This window comes from Vanessa tameamea, chromosome 11 (assembly GCF_037043105.1).
Source record: "Vanessa tameamea isolate UH-Manoa-2023 chromosome 11, ilVanTame1 primary haplotype, whole genome shotgun sequence".
NCBI classification, from domain to species: Eukaryota; Metazoa; Arthropoda; class Insecta; order Lepidoptera; family Nymphalidae; genus Vanessa; species Vanessa tameamea.
The window spans coordinates 6,016,150-6,032,306 of record NC_087319.1 but is presented as its reverse complement, the minus strand read 5'-3'; the positions used below and the strand labels follow the sequence as shown (position 1 = coordinate 6,032,306).

General features: G+C 30.1%; 3 protein-coding genes across 4 annotated transcripts in view; 2 read left to right on the top strand and 1 right to left on the bottom strand.

Moving 5' to 3' along the window:
- LOC113400808 (potassium channel subfamily K member 1-like) overlaps positions 1 to 9,450 on the top strand; it is a 45,811-nt gene extending 36,361 nt beyond the window's left edge. For both annotated transcript variants that reach the window (XM_026640479.2, XM_026640478.2), the window contains 4 exons: positions 5,137 to 5,277; positions 5,820 to 6,029; positions 6,472 to 6,660; positions 7,085 to 9,450. In XM_026640479.2, the coding sequence (XP_026496264.2) occupies positions 5,137 to 5,277; positions 5,820 to 6,029; positions 6,472 to 6,660; positions 7,085 to 7,386 (842 nt within the window). In that variant the 3' untranslated portion in view covers positions 7,387 to 9,450. The remainder of the gene's footprint in view (positions 1 to 5,136; positions 5,278 to 5,819; positions 6,030 to 6,471; positions 6,661 to 7,084) is intronic.
- Positions 9,451 to 11,835: 2,385 nt separating this feature from the next.
- No66 (Nucleolar protein 66) lies at positions 11,836 to 13,871 on the top strand. The gene has a single exon (XM_026640477.2). The coding sequence runs from the start codon at positions 12,080 to 12,082 to the stop codon at positions 13,832 to 13,834; it is 1,755 nt and encodes a 584-aa protein (XP_026496262.2). The 5' UTR covers positions 11,836 to 12,079; the 3' UTR covers positions 13,835 to 13,871.
- A 173-nt stretch (positions 13,872 to 14,044) lies between these two features.
- Positions 14,045 to 16,083, bottom strand: LOC113400809 (protein PBDC1). The gene is made up of 3 exons (XM_026640480.2): positions 15,926 to 16,083; positions 15,751 to 15,849; positions 14,045 to 15,681 (listed from the first exon to the last, which is right to left on the bottom strand). The coding sequence occupies exons 1-3, from the start codon at positions 15,926 to 15,928 to the stop codon at positions 15,292 to 15,294; spliced, it is 492 nt and encodes a 163-aa protein (XP_026496265.1). The 5' UTR covers positions 15,929 to 16,083; the 3' UTR covers positions 14,045 to 15,291.
- Between the last annotated feature and the right edge of the window lie 74 nt (positions 16,084 to 16,157).

Sequence of the window (16,157 nt, the reverse complement as noted above, 5' to 3'; positions counted from 1 at the left end):
AGGAAATGTTTCTGTAAATATGATAAGTATGCAAGTCTTTCCTATAAATTTTAAAATATTTAGCGAATTATTGGTAAAAGATGAGAACGAAATGAATTGCCATCAAATCCATTATATCAAAATTTTGAACGATCACCTAAATTTTTATAAAATATTATTATTTTCCATTAATATGATTTTCAATACTTCTATACATATTATTTTTTAATGTGATAAATATTTAAGTACTCTTAACAAACAATTACTTTCTAGCACTTATTCATTCTACAACATATCCAAATATTAAGCATTTATTTTAAGTTAAGGGTGATAATTACTTTAATGTATAAACCTATTTCTGTGTTATATTGATATGACCTGATTTCTGAGGCTCTCCAGGTTTCTAGTTTGTTGTCAGGCACAGCTCGACCCTCCGCCTTACTACGATATCCCCAAGGAATCATTGCTTTCAATAGATACACAAAAAAAAAATTTCATTGTTCTAAAATATAATAATATTAAAAAAACGTAAGTTATGTTTATTTTTTTATTAAAATTTACGGAGATGTAAAATAATTTAGTAATAGTTAATAAATTAAGTCAACGTAGTCGAAAAAAAATATTATGATACTTTCGCAGTGAATAATTAAAAAACACTTAAATTAAAAGTCATAAATCATTCAATGGCCATCAATTTCTATGTTTTTGTCGAGCTTCCCTAATACCTGTATTTTTTATATTATGTTAATGCACACCCAAAAATGGGGTCTAAGATATTATTTATCTGTTGCCTTGTTGTTCACTCAACTTTCAAATGGGAACATAACCATATAAACTATTTTTTGGTAATAGCATACCCGATGCTTGGGTACCCAGGCGAACTTGCACATAAACCTTTTTTGGCGGAGGTGATATCTTCAATTGGTACATAAGACCCCGTGGTTATTACTTATTTTGATAGATATAATGTAATAATAGAGAACGAACAAAATAATTCAAAGAGTTCAAAGTCGGTCCGGATGACGAATACGGTGACGTGATAACGTGTTTAAATTAGGTTGCAGAGTTCGAAAGCCACAATCACATTTAACTTTATGCATAAAGCTTTCAAAATATAACAGAATTTCTACTGAATGTAAATTATTTACATAAAACTCGCACCTAGTAGAAGGGTAAATATTCAAAGTAAGGTGATATTCATAGACAATCGTATACAAGAATTATAAGGCACACCATGTATACACTTTTAGGGGACGCTTAAAAAGTCAAGGTCTGAATTTAAAATGACGTCATAAATTTAATAGTACCTCCTAATATCAATATTTTAATCAAATTATTTTATTATAAATACTTTTTTTTTTCTCAAGAACAGTTTTACTGGTTTCAAAGCAATTTAGTTAACTTTTTTTGGGATGATAAATTGATCAAAATGAATGTCACCTAGGGGAAAATGAAACACGATACTTGAATTTTATAATTTATAATACTATATCAGAGAAATACATATAGCTAACGGTTGATTAGCTCGATCAATAATTGTCAATGCTATATAATATTATACATAAGACTTTAGACCTAAATAGGAGAACAGAATTAGGAGATGTTTCAATTATTATTGTACATTGTGCTCGATGTAAGCCGCTTACCTTAATAATAAATGAGTCGCCGAGTTATATTAAAACCTTTGTGGCTTTCCTGTGTAATATGGAAACTTTCCAACGAGTTTTGGACTACAATATGTAGGTATGGAAATATTTTATAAGCACTACGAAGAGTGCCAACGTAAAAACTTCCAGAAAAATATCGTTAAAACTTTAATGCTAAAATATTGATTATAGTCCACATAGTAATATGATAAATTGGAACTCTAATAATTTTCCTTTCTTGTTCTATATGAAAAATCTAGCTTATTTATTCCTGTTTTCAAATATACAATATTTTTAAAATTGTGCTAATTATTTCAATAAATAATAATAATAGGTAGGTACTTATACTTAAAATATTTTAACTTCAACGCCGCGCCCGCTACCGCTCCGATTCGTCGTGGTTACCCTTTATATTCATTTTAATTATTTAGGAACTTTTTTTATATATCTACGTAGGTAATAAATTTTTAAAGTGACCGACTATCATGCACGCACAGCGTAAACCGGTGGGTCTAACGAGATATTTTTTCACAGGGATTATCAAACAAAAAATCAAATATATTTTTAATTAATTCTATGAGGAGGGTAGGATTTTTTTTTCATTTTTTAAGTTAGAATTTTAAAAGGTGTTTAAAATAGTAGTTACTGGTTAAATAAGGAATAGACATGAACATTCAAAATAAAAACTTGGAATATAATAATAAGGCTTCTGAGTACTAATTATAATTAAATAATATTTACTTTATATATTATAATGTTATTAAAGTTATTATTAATATATTATATTGTTATTTAGTAGTACATGTATTGTTATTGTGATACCTATTTCGAGATCAGTGTTTTAATTGATAAAATTAAGTATATTATTTAAAAACAGCTTAGTTAACGTTCCTTCGTTATTATTAATTAAATTTGTTTTTAATTATATATTAAAATATGGCGCTAAATATTTGTGTGTGTTTCTTTTTACTAAATTACGCTGTCTAAATCTTTGGTACAGAGTGTATATCCAGGTTTAGAACTATATTGTTTTAAGCAATTTGTAAATTTTAAATGGAAGTTATTAAACTTGGGTGAAATAGTGTTTCATTCAACATTTGATTAACTATTTTACACGTCTATATCATGGAATCAATAATATTGAAGCAGTTTAAAAAAAAAAGCGTCAATATAGCATTTTTCACGACGGAACTTGACAGTTTTGTATCCGTTCTCACAGAATGACTACTACGAGTCTACGAGGCTCATTATGGTATGCATCTGCGTCACCGAATTCGCTTGAAAAAGTCAAAATAATGTTTTGTAGGTTTCAGACTCTTTAGTTGAGACTCAAAGAAAAGTCGAACTTTTATATAAATATATGTGTCGATCTCAAACGAATCCATTGTTCACGTAATGTTATTTTCTATGTTATTTTCTTGTAGGTAAGTTACAAAGAATGTGGGTCATATGGTGGGTATTTTTAAATATCGTGAATTACGGTTTGTTTATTATATAATGTATAATATTTGCTGAATATTTTTGTAAAATCTATATTATTGCATTGTTTGTATGTATGATAACGACATTTAATAATTTATTTATTACCGTGTTTAAATATATATGTTATGATAACCCATTTTGAAAATAATTATGGAAGACTAGTGGATTTTCCACTTATTCACTTAAGTCTAATAAGCTTGCTCGATATTTGATAATTATGAATCGATTTTAATAATATTTTTTTCATTTTATATAGTAGGTATAGTATTAGGGTCACCCCGTGTAATTAGTAATCCATATAAATTAGGCTGGAACTGTTTTATTTTGTTAGGGCAGCTAGCTAATATCCTGAATTAATGTAATTAAATATAACAAAAAAATCCTACTGTAAATGAATCTTGTTAATTTCGTTGCTGCGGAACGACGCTTAAGTTCTTACGAGATTGATAACATATTAAGCCATCACGCAGATATTTATGATATTTATAATTAAAATATTATATAACAGATATTTTAAATATTTTTTTACAAATAATATCAAAGTCATTAATATATATGTGTATTATTATTTCAATAAGCTAATTAGTTTTTGTGTCGTTGTTCAAATAGCAAGTCAATTTTTGAAGTTGTTGTCGGAAGTACTAAAATAATTTTATTACACTAAAAAAAAAATTATGCAAAATTATTTTAAATAACAGTGCCATTCAGAGAAACGATAATTTTAAACGTTTACTTTCAATTTCCGATCCATTATTGGCGTTGTTATTCAAGGTTAGTTTAGATTTTTTGATTTGTTACTCGAGTAAAATTTAGGTTCTCTTTGAAGATATTACGATGTATCTGCTTTCGTTTTAAGATTCCTTGACTAAACCACAAACCAATCTATGAATTGATGAGCCAACTGAGAACTCATCCGTCATGTATAAACATGTTATATAGCATATAAATATATATATGTTATATATGTATATAGCCGAAGTAATTATACCTTTATCCAATGTTTATTTAAAACAAAAATATTCATAATTCAAAACGTAAAATAATAAAATCCAAAAACCATCTTATTTACTATAAAATACCAAATTAAAACATAATATTCAATATATTTTTTAATACGTTTAACGGTGCTAGCACAATCAAAAACCTCATAACAAATTATTTTCTATTAAGTACGTAAGTTTACGTAATTTATGATCGTAAAAGGCAAAAGGCCTCCAATCTAGAGATTGTTAAGTTAGAATGTTTAATTTACGCCGAAGAGTTTGGCGCCTGTCTGTATAAACAGATGAGTCGATCAGATTTCACAAATTAATATATTTCAGTGAAATTACTCTACAAAGAAGAAATTCATTGTTAGTCTTGAATAAATAAAACTTATGAAGGTCTTTTTGTTCTTAGACTTTACTCAAATATTTTATATCAAATAAGAATAGAATCGATAGTTTCTTCATACATTTTTTGGATTAAATAGTACAAAACTGTGAAGAATACACAGCTTTACCTGGGTGCTTTATGCTTGCCCGGTAGTAGACTGAATAGGTACCTGCCACCTACTCATTTCAAATTCTACCGCCCAACAACAATACTTAATTGTTGTGTTCCGATTTGAAGAGTGAGTGACTCAGTGTAACTACAGTAACAAGGGATATAACATCTTAGTTTCCAATGTTGGTTGAGTATTGGCGATGTAAGGAGTAGTCAAAATTTATTGCAAGTACCGATGTCTATTGGTGATGGTGATCACTTAACATTAGCCAGTGTCGACTTTAATAAATGGCTGGACATTTCGGTTTTTTAAAAATAACTACATATTTATAAAAAGGAAAGATATATTTTGTCCATTATTAAATTAATTACTTTATTCTATTTCTTATCTATTATAGTACGTTTTAATCCACTACGAAATAACCTCGGTATTTCTCTCACCTTATTGATGCTAAAATTGAGCCGTCAAGAAAGAGTACGTCATAATCAATTACGTGTACACTCATATAATAAAGATGATCTTATTACTTTGCTTTCATTCTAGTTGATGATTTGGAGACGCTGCTGGATGAAGTGGTACGAGCGAGTAGCCGTGGAGTGTCAGCTTCTCGGAACGTGACCGGTGGACCTAACTGGAGCTTTGGACAGTCGCTGTTCTTTTCTTCTACCGTGATTACTACCATCGGTGAGTAAGACAACGTTAGACTAGTAAGCAAAGCGAAAATAGGTCGAGAAAAATATAAATAGGTAATTTATTATAAAATTGTTTGATCGATACATAAGCTTTCTTGTATTTCTACCAACGAAGGCTACTTAATCAACAAGCAAACAACATTATAACTGTTTTTTATCGATAGACATCGCCAGTAAATTCATGATTAACATTGACGACGGTCGCTATGATGCAACATTTCCTTAACTGAAGAATAACATTCGTTACCAAACGTGATAAACATAACATACCCACAAATTAGGACTGATTAGATTTATTATGAATCGGATTTTCTATGACCGTTTTTCAGTCATTATGTAAAAAGTTGAACTGGTAGCAACTTGACTTCTTTATAGAAGAATAACTGAGCACATAAAAATATTAAATTAATTATATTATAAGATTTAATTTTATTAAATTTGTTGAGTATGCTGCAACACACTTATATGTATATTGAGAAATGAATAATAAAACTTATCAATTTAAAAAATCTGTTACCTATGTACGTTTTTCAGGATACGGTCATGTAACACCTCTTTCGAAGCCAGGCAAGTTGTTTTGCATGGTATATGCCCTTCTCGGTATACCGTTAACATTGGTGTTATTGTCCGCGCTGGTGGAACGTCTGCTGTTACCAGCGACCTCTCTACTGAGGTGTCTCAACGCTGCCCTCGGACATCTTTACCGCCCGTTTACCATCAGATTGGTGCATCTTACTATTATAGGTATGTCAAGATTCTAATTTTGTTCGCATCCACCATGACATTGAACTAATTTTACACTAAGCGTTTTACAATATCTTTAATAGCAACGAGTTGAGTTAGTTTCTTGTAATCATTTAAAGCCTAAACAATATATTACACTTATTTTGGACCATCTCATCTGAGTAGGTATCATTACATATTATACCACCAAACATACAGAAACCGCTATACTTAGCATTGTTGTCTTCCGGTTTAAAGGATTAGTGAACCAGTGTAACTACAGGCACAAGGGACATGATATTTGAGACTTAGCTTCCAAGGTTATTATTGATACTTATGACAATTTTTCTTTATTTTTTTTCTTATTGATTTTTATTTTGAATTAGGTACCTGTTATACAAGTTTCGTTACAAAAAGTATAAATTAAAATAAATGTAAAATAAATTCTGTTTTCAAATTGCAGTAATGATCCTCGTAGTGTTCTTTCTGCTGATACCAGCTGCTGTGTTCGACTCGCTCGAACCGGACTGGGATTACTTGGACTCATTCTACTATTGCTTCATATCGCTCACCACTATCGGTCTCGGTGATTACATTCCCGGGGATTACCCTTACCAACCCTATCGCCCTCTATATAAAGTTGCTGCTACTTGTAAGTATATATATACCTACCTAACTTATTTTCCAAATATATTATTTATAATAATTAATCGACGTCAAATTCAAAATTTCGCCAAAACAAATTTGTTTATATATTTTTTACTTAATGGTTTATTTAGCTATTTAATTTCATATTCATCTTAGGGATTGCTTTGAGCATTTTCCAAACATTAATAGTTATATATGTATATAAAAAACTATTACAAAATTAATTTATCAAATATTGATGATTTCAAATGATTGAATGGAATGGAATGTGATTTTTTAACGTCTAACAAGTTTTTTTTTATTATTACTATAGCCTTCTATGTGTTGATATATCAAAATATTCCGCAATTTATGGATTTCAATAAAGTTATTTAAGTCTTGTCAAATAAACAACGATCATGTGACTATTTTCTCTACTTTTTTTTCAGTCTACTTAATTGTTGGTCTGACATTCCTAATGTTAACGCTGACAGTGTTCTACGATATACCACAATTGAATCTCAGCACTGTATTTTCTTCAATGAAACTCGACGAAGATCCGGAGAAGATGCGCTTGAGTGGTTCAGGTGTTATGGGCCCTGGGTATGGGATTGGGGGATTGATGATGAGAGATGACTATCATCACCATGACCAGAGGCGCTCTGTCGTGCAAATTAGACCACACTTGGATGATAGCCCAAGCCCTGAGGACACTACTCCTGTTCACGCAAGAGATATTCGAGTACATTAAGAAATACAATTCACCTTTGAAAATGACTGGGTTAAAATTAATGTCCCTATGATAATATTAACCGATTATGATTACCACGTTTTAACAGAGTGATACACACATGACTTTATTTCAACAACTATGAATGTCTTATAATTGTAGTGTTAAATATAATTTAGCTGAATTAGATTTCTTTGTAATATCAGTGTCTAATGTTTATCGATAAAATTTTAAGGTAGTTTGAAAATATAAAAATATGTGCTTGTTTGATTATTCTTATATAAAATATAGATTTCAGTAGGCTTTTAAGTTTACGCAGTTATTTCAATATTGTTGAACGATAAAACGCGATCTTTTTCTTCCTAAAACTTTCTTATTGTATAATACAAAATTATTTTTACTTTTATAAGAAAACCAAATTCGAATACTAATCAAATTTCTTATATATTAAAAATATAAAATTATCACTATTTTGGCAACCGTCCTAAATTTTTTGGAATTCAATTTCATATTATTTTTTATCGAACCCAAAAAATTTATACTTTCTGATAATTAAATCGAACTTAGTTCGTTAGTAAAAGACTGAGGAGGTTTTTGAATTTTCTCACTTTTCTATTTCGACGGTGGATTTTCTAAAAATAAAGATAATTATATCAAATTTCATAAAATGTCATAAAGACAGACTGAAAAACATTAAGTCTGTGTCCTGTATACAACTTCGAAGTATTCCAATCGGCGGCATATCAAACCTATCATTAGAATATATTATACAAACATTTTTATAAAAGTATTTTTTCACCTACAACGTTTTAACCATACAAACAAGATAAATTATCTCATACTTTGATTACATATTTTTGACGAACGTATTTACCTATTCTATTAAAAGTGGACAACGTTATTTTATATAATTTAAAAAATATATATTCATTTCACTAATACATCATAATATTGTTAATGTGATGAGTAGGTACTTTTGTTAATAATTATTTCAAGATTTTAATAAAAAACTTTGTTTTTTTTTCAATATTACACTGAATATAAGTAGGTAATAATAACTCTTTTAGATTCAGATAACTAATTTGATATTTAGAAGTGTTATAATACAATCAAATATTATTAAACGGTGGCTGTGACGATAAAAGTATATTTGATTATATATATATTTTTTATTTTTGTTTTAATTTATAATACGTTTAACTGAAATCGATGACAATATATTATAAGCTGTTTCTGAATATAATGTAGAAAATGTTATTTATTTTATCATTGACATCTAATTATATAGTCGAAAACTAAAATACTTGTTAACCTGTCAAATATTCAATTAAATGACATTTTAATATAGTCTATGAATATTATAATTTTAATGATTTCATTATCAAGACCTAGAAGAAATAAGAGATGATGAAAAGCAAATCCGAGAAATTGTCTGTAAAGCTACAACTACAACAGACTATTGATAGTGCTGCTGCTGGTAGTTACTAGAACCAATTAACTTCGCACCAGCTTGATTTCACAGACGTTTCTGTAGCGTTACAGATAATATTTAGTCACGGTAATCTGATATCTATTTGAACGCGCAAATGTACATTTTCTCTCTCTCCTTAATTATTAATATTATATAAATTTCTTATTGAGGAGTTTCGTTATTTCAGAACAAGAAGTACTACTACAATTAATATAAATTTCGCGTGCTTATTGATGTATATAGTATTCAAATTATCACATTAAATGTTCGCGTTAGTATTTAGCAATAATTTACAGGGAATAACCACTATAAAATATGCATATAAAAATATAATAAATTTACACAAATACCTAAATGTTAAATGAAGATGTATTTATCTGAATGTGTTGAATTTGGTAGTTACTAGTTAAGTGACGCAAACTCTACTATTTATATATAAAAACGTTTTAAATATAGACAAAAAGATACTATTTATAATATAGACTACACTGAATAGACACTAGTATACAAATATATGATTATAGTTAAACATAGCGCCTTGATTGGTACGTCGCAAAGTATATAACATAAATTGTATTTGATGCAAAATCTGAAATAAATTAAATGAAAATAAATTTAAGTTATTTTATTTCACCTGTTTGAATAATGGTCATACTTTAATTTTTCCTTAGTTTTGCATAAATTTCCAGAACGCCAGCAAGTTCCCTTCAAATATTATTATATTTATCTTTTTGAATCTACCTTTAGATTTTGATGAAAATTTCCAAACAGAGTTCCAGGATTTATCCAGATGAGTTTTCGCTAGAGCACACAAGTCCTGAGTTGAATTTTTAAAGTGATCTAGAGAGCCGGTTGTTATAGCAGCTCTAGCGAATGAGTCTGCGGCATCGTTACCGGTTATACCAGAATGGCCTGGTATTCAGACGAGTGATATTTCTACACCTTTTTGGTGACAGGAAAACAATGCCTCCCTGATCTTAAGGATGATAAAAAACTTTCGCCTACTACGAAACGGATTTTCCTTAATTACCAACAGACAACTGAAAGAGTCCGTCAGAATTACCGTATGTCTAAGGTCATGGGAGTGGGCAAAAAGGATGGCTTCCAAAATCGCAATCGCTTCACCGGAAAAGATGGACGTTTCAGGACGGGATTTAAATTGAAGGACAAATTTGAATTTGGGGATCCAACAGGCTGAGCCGACGCAGCTTTCAGGGATAGTTTAGAGGCATCAGTAAATATAAGTAAATTATTTGACCAATTTTGATGAAAAAATCTTTGAAATTTGGAGTTTGCATCAGGAGCCCCTTTAATAAGACCAAGATCTGTAATAATTGATGGATTAAAGACTAGAGCTCTAAATGGAGTGGAAAAAAGAGGATTTGAGTGGAATCTTAAGGTAGGATGTGAGAGTTTCGTAAATTTTAGAAAACTGTCTAATAATAAGGATGGACTTTTCGAGCGAACGCAGAGTTGGGACAATTCGCTTAAACGGGACCAGGGGATGAGAGGATAACTGTACTGTAGAGGATTTTACCACAAAACGGTCGCATAAAAATTGTCTTCTCAGTTGAAGCGGAGGATCAACACATTTAACTTGCAGAGCGTTAGTGGGAGTAGTTTTCATATATCATAATAATTATCGGAGCTCCGATAATTATTCTGAGGCATTTGTATTGAATTTTATTAAGTTTTTCAGATACGGCTTTATTTAGTGGTTCTAAGACAAACAGTCCATAGTCTAAATGACTACGAACTATTGCATTAATCTTTTTCGAGTGAAAACAACTGCCTGAGTCTTATCTATTGATAAAGATAAGCCATGGTCAGAGAGCCATAGGTCAAGATAATGCAAAGCAGAATTTAATCGCAAAGTTAAATTTTGAACAGACGAAGAATTAAAATATAAAATGTCATCAGCATATTGAAGAATGTTACAAAAGTTATTAACAGACAATTCGAGATCATGGGTATAAATGCTGTAAAGCAGAGGGCTGAGGCAAGACACATCTCCTTCGTTAATAGTCTTGCGGTTAAGACATCTCAATTTTAATACTTCCCAACATCCATGAGGAAGCTCAATTGATTCCATCAGATCCATCAGATCCTCCATAGATCAGTCCACCGGGATGCCTTTAACTAAACCCATTCTGGTAATATTGTAGGTAGGTATACTAGCATTGTATTTGCAAAGCTCTAAAATTGGGTTCTTTTGGGTTGCCCTAATGAAAATTGAATTTCTATTTTATTTCGACCCACATTTTTAAGACCATCATTCACAATAGATCCAATCTTGTGTTTGTGTAAAAATTGTCCAAATTTAATGGCTCGTATAGAATTCCCTGCAGCTGGATCAACAACTTCCCGAGAGACGTGGACAATGAAGGGACCTTTGTCGTCATCCGTATAATTTTTAGGGCCATCGATAAAAGAAGGATTTACATAGACAGTCTTGATAGAGGGACTTGCGGTAGTAGGGTGGACTACTGTTTTCTTTACAGAGGAATCAGGAGAATAAGAAGACTTATCCCCGGAACGTTTTCGAGAAGAGGATGATAAGGGACCAATTTGTAGTTCTGAACCCCCGGGATCGGGCGGTTCGGGAGGAGGGTCGACATCCATTATAAACTAACTACTGTAACTTAAATAATATACTATAACTATAAGAAAAAAAAATAACACTCACCGTAACCGAATTATGTTAGTAAAACCCACAAACCATAAAAATTAACTATTTGCACTGAAAATATATAAAAGAATTACAGAGAATTATTATAAAATCACAGATATCTCACTAACACGCGAGTTAACCAAAGCTAACGCTAGCGAAAACCCTTATCATCAAAATTGGTAACGAATATGCGATTTATAATTAATTTTACAGAAATTTAAAAAAAAAATTAACCCTTTGGCATAGTTACCCAAACTTAAGAAAAAAACATAAGAGCTTGACATACAATTTGACATTAAGAGAAATCAATCATGGACATAAGTCATAAATCATAACATAACCTGCAAGAGCTACATGGCAATCAAGTTAAACATATCCATTAGTACTAATACAATATTACAGAATTGTGTACTCAAGACTTACCAAAAATACGCTGTGGTTAAAAAAAACGAATTAAATAGTTTTAAGACGTTTAACAACTCTTTTTAAATTGAATTGGAGGTTACGTCCGTATGGTTACCTATACTGTTTTAGAATCTACGTAATCTAAGTTTCTGTAAAATAAAATAATTATGGAATCTACGGTTTCGGCTTTTGCTGTGTACAATTCTCAAAAAAAAGAATCCAAAAAGAGACATCGTAGAAGAAAAATTAAACAACCGGCATCGCCAAAAGTGTTAATAAAAGATGTTGGAGAAGACCTGATGAAAAACATCGGATTAAAACTTAAACAAAAACAGAAAAAAAATAAGGACTCCAAACATATCATTAAAAAAAAATCACACAAAAAAAAGAAATCTAAAAAAAGTCCAAAAAAGTTACCTATTCAAAATTTGAACTTAAGCAAACAAAGTTCCGAAAGCGATGAGGTTCCTGAACTCTATATGTCTCCTGTGACAGAATATGTTGAAATGCCCAGTCATGATGACAGAGCTTGCTCTCATTCCAGCAATGACAGCTTTGAATTCACACCCGTACAAACAGAAAGTACAGAAGAAGGATTGAAAGTATTCAAATGGATGATAGCTCCTTTTAGTCCTGACGACTTCCTTAACCAAATATGGGAAAAGAAACCACTGCATATTGCTAGGAAAAAACCCCAATATTATAATGAAATTATTTCAACACCAAGCATTGACACAATGTTGAGAACAGAAAATATTCAATTTACTAAAAATATTGATATAACTTCATACATTGATGGTAAAAGAGAGACTCATAATCCTGAAGGCAGAGCTCATCCACACTTGGTGTGGGACTTTTATTTAAATGGCTGCAGCATAAGGTTATTAAACCCACAGACATATATGTCTCGCCTACATTTACTAAATGCTACTCTTCAAGAGTTCTTTACCTCTTTTGTGGGTGCTAATGCATATCTTACTCCTCCAGATAGCCAAGGATTTGCACCACATTATGATGATATTGAAGCATTCATTTTGCAGACTGAAGGTAAAAAACATTGGCGTATTTATAAACCAAGAGAAGAAAGTGAAGTACTTCCTAGAACTTCATCAAAGAATTTTACGGATGATGAAATAGGAGAACCAGTTCTAGAGGTAACTTTAGAAGCTGGGGATATGTTGTATTTTCCTCGAGGATATATACATCAAGGCATTACAATTGATGGAGAGCATTCTCTACATGTAACAATCAGTATGTATCAAAAACATGCATGGGCTGATCTATTTGAAAAAATGATACCAGCTGCATTACAAATAGCTATTAATGAAAATGTAGAACTGAGACGTGGATTGCCTTTTGATATCTATGATAATTTTGGTTTAGTACACTCTGATGTCAATACACCACGTAAGACGGAAATAGAGAACCTTGTCAAAAACTTATTTGATAAAATTAAAGATTACTTGCCTATTGATGAGGCTGTAGATCAAATGAGTAAAAAATTCCAACAAGATGCTCTTCCTCCAGTGTTGAGTGATTTAGAAAAAGCTGTTACAGTATATGGCGATACAGATGTCATGATAGAGAATGGAAAGGTAACAAATAGAGTTGAGATTAGTCTAGATACTAAGATAAGACTATTGCGTAAAAACATTTTAAGAATGGTTTCTGAAGACCACATAAGACTGTATTATCATGTTGAGAACTCCTTAGAATACCATGGAAGTGAACTGCCATATTTAGAAATTGAAGAAGATTTGGCACCAGCTATTGAAACTTTAATAACTTCATATCCAGAGTATGTGTCAGTTGAAAACTTGGATGTGCCTAATGAATCAGATAAGTTACAAATAGCTGATGCCCTATGGAGCAGGGGTTTGATTATGACAGAATATCCACTAGAAAATATTGATGATGACTGAATTATTTGATTTGTTCTTATTACACTAGTTTTGATAAACAATTCAATGTTTTTTATTTTCATAAAAATCCATTTTAATTAATTTAAATTGTTAAAATCCTTGGATATAAGTTTAATTTCAACTTATACTTAAGTCTTATTTTTTTTATATATATTATGTGTAACATTATAAATTTGGTTTAGGAATTTTTGATAAGTAATAAATGTTAACACTCAGTAAAAAAATTTATTATCATAAAAAGTATGAGAAATTGAGCACCCCATTCATTTTAATTTAAAACTTATAGAGGTAGCACAGAATAATTATATATATGTGTTGCATTTACTTCTTTCTGGCAAGCTGTCGTAGAATTAAGGTTCATTATCACATGGAACAATGCTTTATTCTACAAGTTGTTTAAACATGATAAATAATTATGTGTTTTTATTTTGTTGTTAAAACGGAATGTAAGCAGACTAAGATGATATTGTCTCCACCTTTAAGTTTTCACAAATGTAAAAAAAAATATTTAATGTTTATACGACACAATAAAAGCTAATTAGTTTTTCTATTAATACAATGACATCTTTTAAAAAAATTACATAATAAATTGTGTAGCATAAGATATTTATTATAATCGAATTATACAAAATCTAAAACTAAAATTTTCTATATTTGTTATAGTTATTATTAAAAAAAAAGTTACATTTTTATTAAGCATCAAATAGAATATTTATGTAATTGAGTTTCAAACAATATTCTAATTTTGCTTTATAACTTATGTTTAATGAACACATCAATAACATAAAATTGCAAACAAAAAAGCATTTTGTTTCTTCATGTAATATAGTGATATGTTGTATTAATTTTATTAAACAGCAGAAAATAGACAATTGAGCCATTTTATTCATTAATCATTGTCAGGAATTGATTGACTATTTGTAGTCGCAATTTTTTTTCTCATAATGCTCTTATCTTATGCTTTACATAAGCAATACTTTACATTGTATTGTATGCACAGAACAAGTTTAAATTGTTATTGGGTGGTACCAATACTAATATGTCAGTAAGCCCTTTCTTAACAGACACAAATATTAATTATATCATGATAAAAAAACAAAAATATTAAAACATTTTACTTTTAAATGAAGTAGATAGGTGCCTCACATATTATATGTAACAAATTTCACTATTTTAGAATAAAACAATGAAATTTGCTACTTTATTTTATATATTTATTTAATTGAAATATATATAACAATTTTATTAATAAACCTGAACTTATTGTCTTATAAGCTTCCAGTCACTTCATTTCTGAGTGTCGTTAGAACTAAATAATTAGCTTTTATTGTTCCACTTTATAACATTCCACTGAGGTGATTGATTTAGTATTTATGAAAAGGCATTAATTATTGTAGCAATACACATTTTAACTTAGGTACTTGTTCATAGTTAGATACTGTTAAAACTATGGCATTTTATGCAACTATCTCTCTTGCATTGTTTTGAGCCTCCATATGGGCTTTGGAAGCGCATTTATATCTTTTCTTAACTTCATTGTTAATTCCTTCTCTGTTTCTTGCAATTTCTACTGCATAAAATTGAACTCGGGGCACTAATATTGTATTTTGTTCCGAGTAATCACCTTTTGTGTCTGCACGCATTAACGTACCGAAACTGTAATCTTCCACTATATTTTTAAATTTTTCGCAAAACATACGCCACTTGGCTTTGTTAACGTTATTTTTTATTTCATCTTCTTTTATGTAGGATATGTTTAAATCTGGAAAATCTTGTCTGAAGTGAGAATATATAAGATCGTCGTGCGGCGTTAAGCGAAGCCATCTGGTATCCACTGAACAGAGAACCTACAAAAAATATGAATCATTAATTACACGTATTTATGTTAGATTAGGTTATTGCATATTATAACCTACATTAAAGTAAATATCACTGTGTTCCATGGCTCTAGCTGCCCAAAGATGTTCAAGAGTCTCGTCATTACCAAATTCTTCAGCGGGCCTAGTCAAGACATCCTGAAATACATAAAATTATAGTATCGCATAATTAGGATTTTCATGCAAGAGTTTTACTATAACTGTATGTACTTGCCATGATAACTTAAATAACAATTTTTAACAGATTGAACACGACCTTTATTTATCGACGAAATATTGTGTATATATAGTTTTATTTAAAAAAAGTTAACTTGATTAGAGACAAATTGAAAGAGTTATTAAATCATGATTTAGTATATCAGACAGCGACAGCTGAACAATTCAGAATTCACTGAAATTTAGGGTTGCCATGTCCAAAAATACGTACACTAAACCTAAGTAAAACA

Bases quoted from the DNA above. Each gene is read 5' to 3' on its own strand.
- No66 (XM_026640477.2), top strand. From the start codon at position 12,080: ATGGAATCTACGGTTTCGGCTTTTGCTGTGTACAATTCTCAAAAAAAA.
- LOC113400809 (XM_026640480.2), bottom strand. The intron at 15,682-15,750 runs GTAGGTTATAAT...TATTTTTTGTAG, and splicing joins ACAGTGATATTTACTTTAAT to GTTCTCTGTTCAGTGGATAC.